Genomic DNA, 16,312 nt, shown 5'->3' with positions numbered 1-16,312 from the left:
TTTTCCCCTATTTTTTCCCAATTTTTTTATACTTTATTTGGGGAAAATGACGTGTGTTTTTTTTTTTTTTTTTTTTTTTTTAACTTTAAACTTTTACTTTTTTGGGTGGAAAACTTTATTTTTTCAAGTTTTTTTCACTTAATTTTTTGTCCCACTTTGGGACTTGAACTTTTGGGGGTCTAATCCTTTACAATGCATTCCAATACTTCTGTATTGGAATGCATTGGCTGTATGAGTAATACAGTGAGTATTACTCATACAGCTTCCGGCCTGTGAGATCCAGGGGGCTGGATCTCACAGGCTCGTCACCGGAAGGCAGCGCGATGCCTACAGCCGGATGGAGACCCGATGGCACTGCCGCCAGCAGCCGCAAACCGCAGGTAAAGCCGCAAACTGCAGGTCTAAATTGACCCCTTCCCCCCCGCGCATTTAGCCAAGGTGCCTGCTCAGTGATCGGAAATACACATGCCGTACCGGTACGTCATGTGTCCTGAAGAGGTTAAACAATATGGGTCCCAGAACAGATCCCTGAGGTAACCCACTGGTAACAAGACCATGGTTGAATATACTCCATTGACTACAACCCTCTGTTGTCTGTCCCTCAGCCACTGCCTAATCTATTCAACAATATGGGAGTCCAAGCACAAAGACTGCAATTTATTGATAAGCCTTCTATGTGGGACCGTATTAAAAGCCTTAAAGTCTAGATAAGCGATGTCTACTGCACCTCCGCCATCTATTATTTTAGTCACCCAATCAAAAAAATCTAAGATTAGTTTGACATGATCTCCCTGAAGTAAACCCATGCTGTTTTTCATCTTTCAATCCATGGGATTTTAGATGTTCCACAATCCTCTCCTTAAGTATGGTTTCCATTAATTTCCCCACTATTGATGTCAGGCTTACTGGCCTATAGTTGCCCGATTTCTCCCTACTACCTTTCTTATGAATGGGCACATCAATCTTTTGGGAACGACTCCTGTTACCAGTGATTGGTTAAATAAATCTGTTAATAGTTTTGCTAGTTCACCGCTAAGCTCTTTTAATAGCTTTGGGTGTATCCCATCAGGCCCCTGTGACTTATTTGTATTAATTTTAGACAGCTGACTTAGAACCTCTTCCTCTGTAAAGACACATGCATCAAAAGATTCATTAGTCTTCCTTCCTAGCTGAGGTTCTTTTTCTTCATTTTCCTTTGTAAAAACTGAACAGAAGTATTCATTGAGGCAGTTAGCTAGTTCTTTATCTTCTTCCATATACCTTCCTTCTTTTGTTTTTAATTCCGTAATTCCTTGTTTTAGTTTCCTTTTTTCATTTATGTATCTGAAGAATGTCTTATCGCCTTTTTTCACTGACTGGGCTAATTTCTCTTCTGTCTGTGCTTTAGAATCTCTTATAACTTGCTTGGCCTCTCTCTGCCTAATCTTATAAATTTGCCTGTCATCCTAGTTTTTAGTTTTTTTTTAATATAATTACTAAATGCTGTTTTTTTTTAATGATTTTGGCCACTTCTGCTGAGTACCACAGTGGTCTCTTCCTTTTTTTGCTTTTACTGACAAGCCTAATGCAATTATCTGTTGCCTTCAATAGTGCCACTTTTAAGTAGTCTCATTTCTGCTGGACGCCATTGAAACTGTTTCAATCTGATAGACTCGTATACCACTAATCTAATTTTAGAAAAGTCTGTTTTTCCAAAATCTAAAACTTTTCTTTAGTACCATTTTAGTGTACATGAGATTTTTTTATTGCTTTTTATTCAATTTTTTGGGTAGTGGATAAGAAAAAACAGTTTACAGCATTTTTCCTAAAAATTTTTTTTTACTAGTATTCTCTGTATGGGATAAATTACTTGATCATTGTATATCTGAGGTAATTACAGATGCAGCGATACCAAATATGTGAAGTGGTTTTTATTTATTTTTTTCCATACTATCCTCTTGCAAACAGACCAACATCAGGGAGTATTTCAAACTCACTACTTGGTTTCAGAAAAGTGTAATACTACAGCAGTCACCATCATGCCTGATTGCTTGTTGTGCCAAGAGATAAGTCATTGCCAGAAGTGTCTGGAAACAGCTTGTGTCCTACTCATTAAAATACGCAAGCAGGCTTGGCCAAGCTATGCATGCATGTTTATGGGAAGGTTAAGTGAGATAGGTATGAGTTCAACATAAAAGATCAATACAGACCCTCTGATGTTCAAACACGGACACTTACGGCTCATGCACAAGACCGTTGTTGTTTTGCGGTCCGTTTTTCACGGATCCTTTGTTCCGTATCTGAAGGTTTTTTTTCTCTCTGATTTAAGTCCTCTTCCGTTCTGTCATTCCACAAAACATATCCGTATGGTTTCCTTATGCGATCCGTTTTTTGTGGATCGGAAACAGTTACTTATTAATCACCAAACACATGAGCAATATGGGCTGGGCATAGCATTTCTACAGTATGGATCCGCAAAATACGGATGACATACGGATGTGTTCGTGTGCGTTCTGTATTTTTTGCGGACCCATTGACTTAAATGGGGCCTCACATCGTGATTTGCAAACAATAATAGGACATGCACTACTTTTTTGCAGAATGGAAATACGGAAACGGAATGCACACTGAGTACCTTCTATTGTTTTTGCTGACCCATTGAAGTGAATGGTTCCGCATAAGAAGCGGAAAGAAAATACGTTTGTGTGCATAAGCCCTTAGGCTGTGTTCAAACTGATGTTACTGAAAGTGAGGCAAAATTTCTCAAATTTTTGTACAAGAAGAGTGTGAGAAACCGAACTTGACTGACTCTATTATAAAAATGGTTATAATTCACCTGTTTTTGTGAAAATACAGATCCAGCATAGCTGCCATGATTCTGTTATAAAGTGAAACCATGAATGTCTTCAGTGACTTTTCTTGTAATTATGCCTCAGTCACACATCAGTGTTCGGTAAGGCCTCTTTCACACGGGCGTTGCGGGTGACGTGCGGGAAAAGATGCGGGTGACGTGCGGGAAAAGATGCGGGTGCGTTGCGGAAAATGCACGATTTTTCCCCACGAGTGCAAAGTGTTCTCGGTCTGTGTATAGGGCCCTTAACCAACTAACCAATCAGCCCAACGTTCCCTGGCTGATAACTTGTGTTTGGCTGTATGGAATCTTGTCATGCCTTTTCCTGTTATTCTTATGCAAAAGTACTAATAAAAATATTTCAAATATTTATAATTACTATATTTTACCATTTTCAGTACAGGCCACCACTGTTAATCAGTGGGTGCCTTCTATTGAGTAAGTTCATCCCTTCATGGTTTACACTGTCACAACAGGTTTTCAATTCAAGCTGTGCCTGGTACTGTTGGTTGTCCCAGAGGATGTACCCCTAACAATCAAACATTGATCACATGTATCAATGGAGAACCTCCTTAATAACTTGCCTGGCTCAATGGTAATGTAGTTCCAGATCAGATGAGCTCTCCTAGTTAGTCTACATTACATTAGCCTATGATCATTATGCTACATTCTTTTTGCATGTGTTTCACACTGTACAGACCTGTGGAAAATGACGCTGCTATCTAAATAATCCTAAATTTGCATTTGTCCATTAAAGGTAAATTAACTAGAATAATGTTATCGAAATAAGTGACTGTTTTTTGCTTTAGATTAAACTGAAAGAGATCTTTGAGACCCCATCTCAGATTATCCTGATTTTAGAACTGGTAACGGGAGGAGAGTTGTTTGACAGGTAAATATTTAATGCTTTTAAAAAGAATGCATGGGGTTAATATTATACATTATAGGTCTTTTATCTAGAGGGCTATACAGCTAGGATATCATAGAAAATTACACATGAAATAAATTGAAGGAGTCATGGGTGAAAACCAGAAGAACAACCAGGAAGACAAATGTAGAGGGTACAATGGAGGAAGAGTCCAGACCATGGGTCAAAACCAGAGAGACAATACTGAAGAAAATGAATGAATAGATAACGCAGGAGGCAGGAGACAAGATGGGTGAAAGAGGTTGGCTAGAAAATGTAGTAGGCTAGAGTCAGTGTCCAACAAAAGCAAATGGTACTCAGGCAAAGGTCAGGAGGCCCCTGCCCGTTGATCCTTAGGCATATGGCAGCACCAACATAATAACGATGTATGCATTTTTTTATTTTATTTTTATATATATATATATTTGTACTAAATTGTGCACTTGAATGTACTTTCAAAATACAGATAAAGAAAACGTTATCTTAACACTTATACCAGTTTTTGGCTTAAATTGCACCAAAATATGTACAATTAAGCTATCTAGGTTTAGAGAAAGGAGTGTGGCTTAATATGCAACATTTTGTGCCCAAATCGGTTGACAGTTCTGGTGTAAAATTCTGTCTCATACTAAGGCAACCAGTAGTTGGTATAAAGTTAACAAAAGTGTCTGGCCATGCACCACATTTATCATCCAGCATGAAGCACTATGATAAATAGGTGCTTGTCTAGAAACCATCTTTAGGATTAGTAAATATGCCCTACTGTATTCAACATCTTAATTATTCCTGTGAAATCCCAATGCATACCAGCCAAACATATACTGTACGACTAATTTTCTGGTGTGAAAGAAATAGTTAAAACAAGTATCTAAAGAGGCAAAGAAGACAGTAGCTGTATTGGTTAACAAGGCTTGGATTTTTTAAATCTATCATCTTTTCCAGAGCATGAACTGCAATTTAGAGGGAAACATGGTTATGACAGATCTTTACCAGGCCTCATGCTCTGTTTGTTATGTTGTATGCACAGAATTTTTCTCCCCTAGAAAAAGTGCTTCAGTTCAAAGGAAGAAGAGCTCTAGCTTTTTTTTTCTGTTGGGGTCATAGTGCACATGGATTTACAATAAGGCTCCGTATTTATGATAATGCTTTATTAGTTTTTTTCTCTCTGCCTAGGATAGTTGAGCGGGGGTATTACAGTGAAAGAGATGCAGCCTGTGTTGTGCAACAGATCCTGGAAGCAGTCACTGTAAGTGACAACTAAAATCTCAAAACTGATAAATGTAAATGTAATACTCTTTTCTCATTTATTTCATTGGGGGGCACAGAAGCCATGGGGCGCTCAAAAGCAGTCCCTGGGGTGGGAAGAAAAATGAAGACAATCGGGTGGCAGACTGACCTACCACTGACTGTACCACCCTACGACCAAGACCTGCATACACTGATGCAAAAGTGTGCACCCTGTAAAATTTAGAGAACGTGTGGATGGAAGACTAAGTAGTAGCTTTGAAAACTTGGAATAGAAGCCTGACGGTGTGGAACCCAAGAAGAGTATGCACTGATTTTGAAGATAGGATCTCGTCCTTTTACACTGTAGGCCTCATTGATTGCCGAGAAGATCCAGGAGAAATGGTTGCCTCGGAACATAGATACCCCTTGTGCCATCCAACAGGAATGATGTAGAAAATTTGAGTGCTTGAAGGAAGAGGTAAAAGACAAAAGTCCTCATGGCAAGACCTCTCCCTGGGATGGGAGAAGTGCAGAAAGATGGCAAGCAGAGACAACCATCGGAAGGAAGACACCGGCTGTAGAACCATTTCCCTGTAAAGAGGAAGTGAAAGGAAAGGGCCCCCAATTTGGACACTCTTCTGATGCAAATAATGTAGGGAAACTAACAAAGAGGTTTAAAAGGGGGGCATTGGGGGGCATACAACACTAGATTGAGGTACTAAGAGGGTAAAAGTGGCCCATAAGAAGCGATTGTGTGCGTGACCTCTTTTAGGAAGGTATTGACGTCAGAATTTGAGGTTAAAGGGCAAGGCCTCTGGATAAGAATGGATAAGGAATATTGCTGACTCTTCAAGAACTAAGGGGAAGTCCTGCATCCACACTGGACTGAAGGATAGAATAAAGGGGAGAGAAAAGGCCATGGGGGGACTTAGGATGAATTTAGGATGAATGATTAAAGTCTGCTATATTTTTTTTTCCCCCCCAGTATTTGCATGCAAATGGAGTTGTTCACCGTGACCTCAAGCCAGAGAATCTCCTCTATGCAGATATGTCTCCAAATTCCCTTCTTAAAATTGGTAATGTTCATTGCTGGAGTTTCACATGTCCTATTTATTTCAAGCAAATTGCTTAAAAAGTAACTAAACTTTTGATTAAATTGTTGTTAAAATGTCCCTAATGTCATAATAACACTTTTTGTAATATACTTTCCCTTTGCGCTTAAAATTGACTTTTCTGTAGACTGCTGACTTCGGAGTACGGGCTCTACAGTTTATGAATGGGGCAGCAGTGCACGGAGTATGGGCAAGAGCACATTCCTGTGCCCCCCGGAGGTTTACTAAATGCTGAGCGGAGCGGGCCCCTGCCTGTGCCTGCTTCGCTAAGCTAAAAGTCCTGCATGTCAGCTTTTAGCTTAGCGAAGCTGGCACAGGCAGGAGCCCGTTACGCTAATCCTGGCATAGCACATGGTTACAGGGTACCCATGTGCTATACCAGCATTTAGTAAACCTCCGGGGGTCACAGGCAGGAGCAGCAATGTGCGCTGCGGCCCCATTCATAAACTGTAGAGCCCATACTCCGTACACTGCTGAGAAGTCAGCGGTGTATAGAAAAGTCAATTTTAAGCGCACAGGGAAAGGTGCGCTTTGGGGGGGGGGGGGGTAAAGTCTGTTAAAAGTACAAAAAGCCTTAATAAAGTGCATTATGGCATTAGGGACATTTTAACAAAAATGTAATCAAACGTTTAGTTACTCTTTAAAGGGGTTGTCCGGGTTCAGGGCTGAACCTGGACATACCCAGAATTTCACCCAGGCAACCCCCTTGTTATGAGCATCGGAGCATTTCATGCTCCAATGCTCTCCTTTGCCCTGCGCTGAATCGTGCAGCACAGGGCAAGGGAGAGCATTAGAACATAAAATGCTCAGATGCTCATAACAGGGGGCTGTCTGGGTGAAATTCTGGGTATGTCCAGGTTCAGCTCTTCCGTTTTACTGCATAGGGAACGCCAAAAAAACGGGACCCATAAGGCTATGCCCTGCACTAAGTTTCATATGTGTCTGCTACCATGGGCCCATGTACCCCAGAAGATTGTCATCTTATCCCATTATGATATTTGCTGCCTATCTAGGTGGTGCTAACATGTGTGTCTCTATATTGTGCTAAGATATATATACAGTATACCTGCATATAACAAAAATTAATCAGATTTATTTATGACACTGCAGACACCAGCATGCCAGCCCCCCCCCCCCCCCACCCATGCTTAAACGGTCTTGATAAATGTCCCCCATTATATACAGTACAGACCAAAAGTTTGAACACACCTTCTCATTCAAAGAGTTTTCTTTATTTTCATGACTATGAAGGCATCAAAACTATGAATTAACACATGTGGAATTATATACATAACAAACAAGTGTGAAACAACTGAAAATATGTCATATTCTAGGTTCTTCAAAGTAGCCACCTTTTGCTTTGATTACTGCTTTGCACACTCTTGGCATTCTCTTGATGAGCTTCAAGAGGTAGTCCCCTGAAATGGTTTTCACTTCACAGGTGTGCCCTGTCAGGTTTAATAAGTGGGATTTCTTGCCTTATAAATGGGGTTGGGACCATCAGTTGCGTTGAGGAGAAGTCAGGTGGATACACAGCTGATAGTCCTACTGAATAGACTGTTAGAATTTGTATTATGGCAAGAAAAAAGCAGCTAAGTAAAGAAAAACGAGTGGCCATCATTACTTTAAGAAATGAAGGTCAGTCAGCCGAAAAATTGGGAAAACGTTAAAAGTAAGGGCTATTTGACCATGAAGGAGAGTGATGTGTTGCTGCGCCAGATGACCTGGCCTCCACAGTCACCGGACCTGAACCCAATCGAGATGGTTTGGGGTGAGCTGGACAGCAGAGTGAAGGCAAAAGGGCCAACAAGTGCTAAGCATCTCTGGGAACTCCTTCAAGACTGTTGGAAGACCATTTCATGGGACTACCTCTTGAAGCTCATCAAGAGAATGCCAAGAGTGTGCAAAGCAGTAATCAAAGCAAAAGGTGGCTACTTTGAAGAACCTAGAATATGACATATTTTCAGTTGTTTCAAACTTGTTTGTTATGTATATAATTCCACATGTGTTAATTCATAGTTTTGATGCCTTCATAGTCATGAAAATAAAGAAAACTCTTTGAATGAGAAGGTGTCCAAACTTTTGGTCTGTACTGTGTGTGTGTGTATATATATATATATATATATTTACAGCACCTGCAGCCTGTAAGTAAATAATAGTGTTTGTTAGTGTGCATTTGTATCAGTGTCAACATCTGCCTATTTTGTATATAGGAGATAGTAGCAGCGTCCTAAATCTCGGATATGATTAGTAGTGTGTATATATAAAGAATAAAAGCATTATTACTCATATCCATATATTTAGGACACTAATACTGAGATACCATGACATCATCAAAGGTCCTTTAGCCTACCATTACTTTATCCTAAAGGTCCTTAATAGTCTGATAAGTACATCTATGCCTAGGGGTCATTGTACATTGCGGTCTTGTTGTGGTTTTTGCCGCAAATCGCAATAAAACCGCAATATATAATAATCTACAAAGATGTCTGCAGGGCTGTGCAAGAATGCATGACTGGAGGCTAAATTGCCGCCCCCCTTGATGTCCAAGCACAACTCCACCTGAGGCCACCGCATCACATTGCCCAATTAGAGATGCACCCCTGGGAAAAGATTCAGTATATTTCATTAATTTATATCCTCATTCTGAGCTTTGAAGTCCAGGAGGCGGTCCTATCAGTGACTGACCGCTATCTCTATATACACAGTCTTAGAGGGAAGGCTGTCAGTCACTGATAGGACCGTCTCCTTGTCTTCAGTCAGTGACTGACAGCTATCTCTATATACACAGTCTTAGAGGGAAGGCTGTGAATGACTGATAGGACCGCATCCTTGTCTTCAGTCAGTGACTGACCGCTATCTCTGTATACACAGTCATAGAGGGAAGGCTGTCAGTCACTGATAGGACCACCTCCTTGTCTTCAGTCAGTGACTGACCGCTATCTCTGTATACACAGTCATAGAGGGAAGGCTGTCAGTCACTGATAGGACCTCCTCCTTGTCTTCAGTCAGTGACTGACCGCTATCTCTGTATACAGTCATAGAGGGAAGGCTGTCAGTCACTGATAGGACTGTCTCCTTGTCTTCAGTCAGTGACTGACCGCTATCTCTATATACACAGTCTTAGAGGGAAGGCTGTCAGTCACTGATAGGACCGTCTCCTTGTCTTCAGTCAGTGACTGACAGCTATCTCTATATACACAGTCTTAGAGGGAAGGCTGTGAATGACTGATAGGACCGCATCCTTGTCTTCAGTCAGTGACTGACCGCTATCTCTGTATACACAGTCATAGAGGGAAGGCTGTCAGTCACTGATAGGACTGTCTCCTTGTCTTCAGTCAGTGACTGCCAGCTATCTCTGTATACACAGTCATAGAGGGAAGGCTGTCAGTCACTGATGGGACCGTCTCCTTGTCTTCAGTCAGTGACTGACCGCTATCTCTGTATACAGTCATAGAGGGAAGGCTGTCAGTCACTGATAGGACTGTCTCCTTGTCTTCAGTCAGTGACTGACCGCTATCTCTATATACACAGTCATAGAGGGAAGGCTGTCAGTCACTGATAGGACTGTCTCCTTGTCTTCAGTCAGTGACTGCCAGCTATCTCTGTATACACAGTCATAGAGGGAAGGCTGTCAGTCACTGATAGGACTGTCTCCTTGTCTTCAGTCAGTGACTGCCAGCTATCTCTGTATACACAGTCATAGAGGGAAGGCTGTCAATGACTGATAGGACCGCCTGCTTGACTTCAAAGCCCAGAATGAGCACAGCTATAATTAATCTTCCTGCTCTATAACATGATGTCTTCAGCTCAGATACCATGTTCAGTGTGACAGGTTCCATTTAATTAATCAGCAATAATTGTTTTTTTAATTGTTGAAGCTGACTTTGGCTTGTCTAAAATTATTGATGACCAGACAGCTATGAAGACTGCATGTGGAACACCAGGCTACTGTGGTAAGTACATAATGAACAGCATTGAGGTATTCCTAACGTTGATTTTATAAAAATGAAGCATAGTCATTTCTAACTATTATATTATCAAGCTCTCATAGTATAGCAAGGTATGTTCTTTGTTAGGTCCCATGCACATGACTGTGAGTAAGCATTTTGAAAAAATAGAAAAAATACAGCACCCTTATTAGAAAAATAAAGAGGTTCGGTGCACGCCCTTTTAGGAGTCGTGTTCAAAAGATTCCTTAGTATAGGCCAAAAATTTTGAGAAAAGATAACACTCACGATGCATCTACTAGATACTGCTACATGTTAAGTAAAGACTCAATTTTTTTTTCTGCAACACGAATGCTGCCTTTTATTAAAAAATTTTGTGAGTGTTTTGAGACGCAGTGCGGTGCAGAAATGGTACAGTATTGTGCAACATATGGACAATCGTGTTTTCAATGCCTTTATTTGGTAGTGTGCATTGTCCCACTAAGCTACTTTCCAGCCCTATTCAGGATCCATGTGAGATAGATCCCAAATATAATTGAGTACATGAAAACTTACTTAGTTTTGGTTGAGTTCTGACAATTAGATTCATTGGGGCAGATTTACAAATCCTATAAATGGTATAAATATAGATATTGCTGTCTATACCTGCACCAGATTTATCACAGTGCCTCAGGCTGGATGATGTGGTGCAAGGATAAGCACTTTTTTATGAGATATTTCTACAGCTAGATGTGCCAAATTTATTACTGATACAGGAATAAATAACTTCTCTTATACATGGTTTTTAATGTTCAATAAAAGTACAATAGCTAGACGTATCTGAACTGATGAAAAGAAAAATTGCCTATATCAACCAATCAGATTCCAACAGTCATTTTTCAGAGGCCCTTGGAAAATGACCACCAACCACTTTTTTTTCACCAGTTTTGGTACATCTCCTATGTTTAGACATCTTTAATTAATAATCATTATCTTTATTATTTTTTCAGCACCGGAAATTCTTCGTGGCTCTCCATATGGTCCAGAAGTTGACTTGTGGTCTATTGGTGTAATTACATACATTCTGTAAGATTATCCTACTTGTATTATTGTGAAAGGATAGTAATGCATCTCAGATTTAGTTGTAAAAAAATGTTAAAGATTATAGAATTTTCTTAAAGAAAGACACAAAAATGTAACCCCCCCCCCCCCTCAATATCAGCAGGAAATCTGCACCAGTCTTAAAAAGTCCAATATATGCAATATCTTCGAGTCCATGGCGAACCCAGACCCCCAGCCACCTATCATATCGGCATTTCAGACAGATGCAACCCTCTGACCATCAAGCCCATGGCCATTTGCAAAAATAAAAAGCCTAATCTATACCTTAAACCAAAATGGTATCTCTCAGTTCTCTTGATTCTAACCCAGAAACATCAGTCCACTTATCTTTTCAAATGTATTTATTGTTCCTCTTTTTCTACATACCCCCTTTTCTAAATTTACCAGCCAATTCATCTTCCTCCTAGTAGAGCTGCACTTATCCAGCCATTGCTAGTCAATTAATTTCTGGGCTATGTCTAACATCCTGGAAATTACTATTTACCCAGCTCAGGGGTCATTAGGTCCTCCACATATCCCAATTAGAGATGAGCAAATTGATTTATATGAAGATGTCCACCCCTGTCAATCAAGCAGTCAGATACGATCACATCATATGAAGCATATCATCCATATCAGCCCTACAATAGGGACATTTACAATTGTACCCATTATCAAATGGAAATTTAAGAGTTTTATAATATTAAATAAGTATACATTCAAAAGCCCATGTGCTGCACTGAGTAATAATTGTGGAATCCTCTCTAATATCTGCTGCCATTGGTTTTCATCCAGAAGACCTAAATCCTACATTTAACAGGGAAATAACACTCCAAACACTCAATAGAGAAAATGATTTTATTCAGATTAATTATAAACTTATTAGGCTACTTTCACATCTGCATTTTTGCATGATCTGTCATGGATCAGCAAAAACACTTCCTTTATGATAATACAACTGGCTGCATCCATTATAAACAGATAGGTTGAATTATTTCTAAAATAGCCGTTTTCTTTTGTGTCCGAGAAAACGGATCCCACACCATTGACTTTCATTACAGATCCATCTTGCTCCGCATCCCACTGCTTACAACCAAACAGAACAGAATGCATTCTGGTGCATCCCGTTCAGTGCTGAAGCTTTTTCCTCCGGTATTGAGATCCTATGACGGATCTCAATACCGGAAAGGAAAACGTAGATGTGAAAGTAGCCTTACTGTTGTGATCAGCCTGAAAAGCATGGCACAACTGCAGATACCTTTAAATATCAGAGAAAGGCAAATCATACTGTAAGTACTTTTGAGTTGCATATTGTTACGGTCTGTAGATCCACTGTGCCAACCACGAGGAGTGGTCGGCTGCTGACCTACAGGGTTCAGAGACACCAATGTGAGGCACCAGGGGGTCCGGCGATACTTGTGGTCAAGAAACAGGCCAAGGTCAGGGCAAGCAGCAAGAGTTAAAGTCCAAGAATCCAGCAGCAGTTGGTAGGTAGCCAGGAACAAACAAATTATAGCTCTTTTTGCAAGAGCTAGCAGAACCAGAGAAAACCCGTAGCTCAGGACAAGGAGCCCCGTATACATAGGGGAGTTAATGAGTTAATGAGTTCATTAGTCAGCAAATGGACAGTAGCACAGGGCAAGGAGAAAGGGTGTAAACCCTGCAGTGTGAAACAGAATAGAGATGCAAGAACTGAGCTCCTATGCACACATACGCACAGGACAGACAGACACATGGTGAGTGAGGTGACGGAAACAGGCTGCCAGCATAAAAGATTTCAACATACAGTGGACCATTGTAACTTGAGACCATAACTCTATAGAAGTTATTGTTTCCAAAGCTCCAAAATGTCATCTGAAAATAATATAGAATTGAGATGAAAGAAAATGACAAAACTATTACAGATAAAGTCCTGACATATACAGTAGCAGTAAAAAAAAGAGCTTCTGGAATTAATTTTCAATTTAGAGGACGGGAGCTTCTTCAGTTTCCTGTGCAGTACACACAGAGTACCGAAAAAATAAAATGAAGGCACCAGAAAAGGGCAGTACAGAACATGTAATACCACCACTGTACTGTACAGAGCAGCTACTAGACAGCCAGTACAGGTGTTTTACCAGCGAAATGGCCATGTTGATTGGTTGGATCTTCCAGTCAATCACATGGACCACAGATCAACAGTGTCTGATGGCAGTGTATGTCGAGTCTGGTTTTAAGTTATGATGGCCCATTGTATGTTGAAAATATTGTATTGTGTGGTCATTGTAGCATGAGGGATCATTGTATTATTTTCCAATACATGTGATAGCCTAGTAAGACCTTTTGCCTCCATCTACTCATGCAATTGAAACAAGTTAGACAACCATAGGGTGTCTCATAATGAAGTATATTGCGTTGCTTCTTTTATAGCTTGCATACTTTCCACCACAACTTGTGCTTGAGCACCAGTGTAGGGAACTGATGCTCAGACACCTTAAAAAGGTTGTCTCACTTCAGCAAATGGCAAAGGTATTTACTAACGTATAGAAGAAGCCGGACTGAAGGCGTAGCATAGGGGGAGGCGAACATGACAGGGGGTGGTTTAAGGAGACCCCTCCCTGGTCATGGTTAGGGATTGGTAGGTTTGAGTTGGTGGGAGGGGAACAAAGGGGTTAAGAGGGGACGCGTGGTAGGAGACAGGGGCCATTTTGTGCGTACTGACCGCCATCCAGACGCGCAATGGAGGTGCTGATATCGCAGCTTAGGGCAGCGGCAGCGGAGAAAGGCGAGGACTGGCTGCAGGGTCGGATCCAGGAGTTGCTGCAGGGGGTGGCAGAGGCGCCCGCTTTGCCTCTGCCTCAGACGTCCCGGCCGCGGCGGTCCGTACCGCCGGCGCGCCTTAGTCAAGAGATGGCGCCCCCTAGGGCTCAGCGCCGAAAAAGGAGCCCCTCAAGGGACCCTTCACGCCTGGGGCAGTCTGTGCCTGTGCCTCCACGGACGCCCAGGCGTGGGAGGAATCCTGGCAAGCGGCGGAGCTCGGCTGCAGGCTGTGCCAGGCCTGCCCGGCGTGATGGACGGCGGTTGGAGGCGGGACCCGGTGCGGCAGGCCCAGTCCATGGAGCGGTGACTGGGGCCTCTCAGCGTGGGAGAGGTGGACAGAATGGCGGAGCTGCTGCAGGCCAGGAGGCAGGAGGCAGCAGGCTCCCGGCGGTGATGTCCGGCAGTAGAGAGGGGGAGGGGCCGGCCCTCCTTGAAGAATTTGCCTCTAGCAGTGGATCTTCGTCCGGTGGAGGGGTGCGACGCCTGGAAGAAGATGCCCCTGGAGGATCTGCGCAGAGACCGGCTCTTCTGGATGCAGGACCTGCGGCTGGTGGGGTCACAGCACCCACGCAGCCAGGTGAGACACCTTGGGGACCGTTAGTGCAGCTGGGGGCTAGTTTGGCTGGGGCTGGGGGTGGGGGAGCCCACCTTGATTTGAGCAGAGGTTTAGGTCAGTTACTGGGGGGTTTGGCGGGGCTGGCGGCTAGCTGGGGGGCTGGGGGCCTGTCACCGTTGCCTGTTTGGGGGGCGTCGGGGGGTCCCTGTGGGGTACAGAGTTGTGGGGGTACGGTTGCGGAGGTGCGGGCGGCTAGCGTGTCAGTGCAGACGCAGGCCGGTGGAGTGGTGGAGGGGGGTGAGTCTCGGTTAGATGACCGGGCAAAAGGTGAAGTTTATGTTTGCTTTGAGGGGCCGCTGGGGGCCCATTTGAAGCAGGAGGTGAGGGATCGGATCTGGAAGGGGGAGTATGTGGATATTTTTTCGCTGCTCCCTCTTGAGAAGTTTAACCTGGATAGGGTGAGGAAGGATGAGGGGAAAAGGGAGGAGGAGGAGAAGAGGAGGCATAGGTTGATACCGCGGACGTTTGCGAACTGGTTGCAGGCTTTCGCGATATTGGCTAGTGTTATAGGGGAGAAGGAGCCGGAATGTTGTTCCGCTCTTTTTTGTTATCTGGACGCGATAGGGGAGGCCTATCGGGTGTATGGGGGGCTGGCCTGGCTGCGCTACGATGAGCAGTTTCGGCAGCGGAAGGCGGTGCGGCAGGGTATTCGGTGGGACCACAAGGATATCGCGCTGTGGTTAAAGGTTACGGCGCCGGTAAGGGGGGGTCAGTCCTTTCGAGGGGAGGTGGGGGGAGGAGGCCAGTCGGGTTTTGCGTCAGCATCCGCGAAAGGGCTGTGCTTCCTGTTTAATGAAGGGGGATGCAAGTTCGGGGCAAAGTGCAAGTTCAAGCACGAGTGCTCAACTTGCGGGGGGGCACATGGAGCGGCGAGGTGCTTTAAAGGGGGGAAGCATAGGGGAGGGGATAATTCTGGAAAAGGGGGCGACGCCGGTGCGGCTAGCAAGGATGGTCCCGTACCTCGATAGGTACCCGGATAGGGGAGCGGCGGAGTTGTTAAAAAATGGGTTTGCGTTTGGTTTTCGGATTCCGTTTGTTTCGTCTGAAGCGGTTTTGGTTAGGAAGAACTTGCGGTCGGCTAGGGAGCACCCGGAGGTAGTCACGGAAAAACTGGCAAAGGAGGTTAGGTTGGGTAGGATGGCGGGACCCTTTTTGGAGCCTCCTTTAGCGGCACTGCGTTTGTCGCCATTGGGGGTGGTTCCAAAGAAGGAGGCTAATAAATTCAGGCTGATTCACCATCTGTCCTTCCCTAAGGGAACGTCGGTCAATGATGGTATTGACCCGGCGATGTGTTCCGTGGTCTATACTTCATTTGATGCGGCAGTGGCATTGGTGAGGGGGTATGGGCAGGGAGCCTTAATGGCAAAGACCGACATTGAGGCGGCTTTTAGGCTGTTGCCAGTGCATCCAGATAGCTTGCATCTGTTGGGGTGTTTTTGGAATGGGGGTTTTTTCGTGGACCGTTGTTTACCAATGGGGTGCTCCTTATCGTGTGCTTACTTTGAGGCGTTTAGTTCTTTTTTAGAGTGGGCAGTTCGGGATGCGTCAGGGTGCGAGTCGGTCATCCATTATCTGGATGATTTCCTTTGTGTGGGTCCGGCTCAGTCCCGGGTGTGTTCAGTCTTGTTGAACACGTTGTTTGCGTTGTTTGAGGCGTTTGGGGTTCCGTTGGCGGGGGAAAAGACGGTGGGTCCGGTTACGGAATTGAGCTTCTTAGGGATAGTAATAGACTCTGGGAGGATGGAGTGCAGGTTGCCATTGGATAAGGTGGAGGACCTTAGGCAAGCAGTG

General features: G+C 43.5%; 1 protein-coding gene across 2 annotated transcripts in view; it reads left to right on the top strand.

The window, feature by feature from the left end:
• LOC120989445 (calcium/calmodulin-dependent protein kinase type IV-like) overlaps positions 1–16,312 on the top strand; it is a 50,979-nt gene that overhangs the window by 20,953 nt on the left and 13,714 nt on the right. For both annotated transcript variants that reach the window (XM_040417551.1, XM_040417552.1), the window contains exons 5-9: positions 3,640–3,722; positions 4,911–4,983; positions 5,950–6,040; positions 9,958–10,032; positions 11,016–11,091. In XM_040417551.1, the coding sequence (XP_040273485.1) occupies positions 3,640–3,722; positions 4,911–4,983; positions 5,950–6,040; positions 9,958–10,032; positions 11,016–11,091 (398 nt within the window). The remainder of the gene's footprint in view (positions 1–3,639; positions 3,723–4,910; positions 4,984–5,949; positions 6,041–9,957; positions 10,033–11,015; positions 11,092–16,312) is intronic.

The sequence above is a fragment of the Bufo bufo genome, chromosome 2, assembly GCF_905171765.1.
Source record: "Bufo bufo chromosome 2, aBufBuf1.1, whole genome shotgun sequence".
In the NCBI taxonomy this organism is placed as follows: domain Eukaryota; kingdom Metazoa; phylum Chordata; class Amphibia; order Anura; family Bufonidae; genus Bufo; species Bufo bufo.
This window is presented reverse-complemented; position numbering and strand designations above follow the sequence as displayed.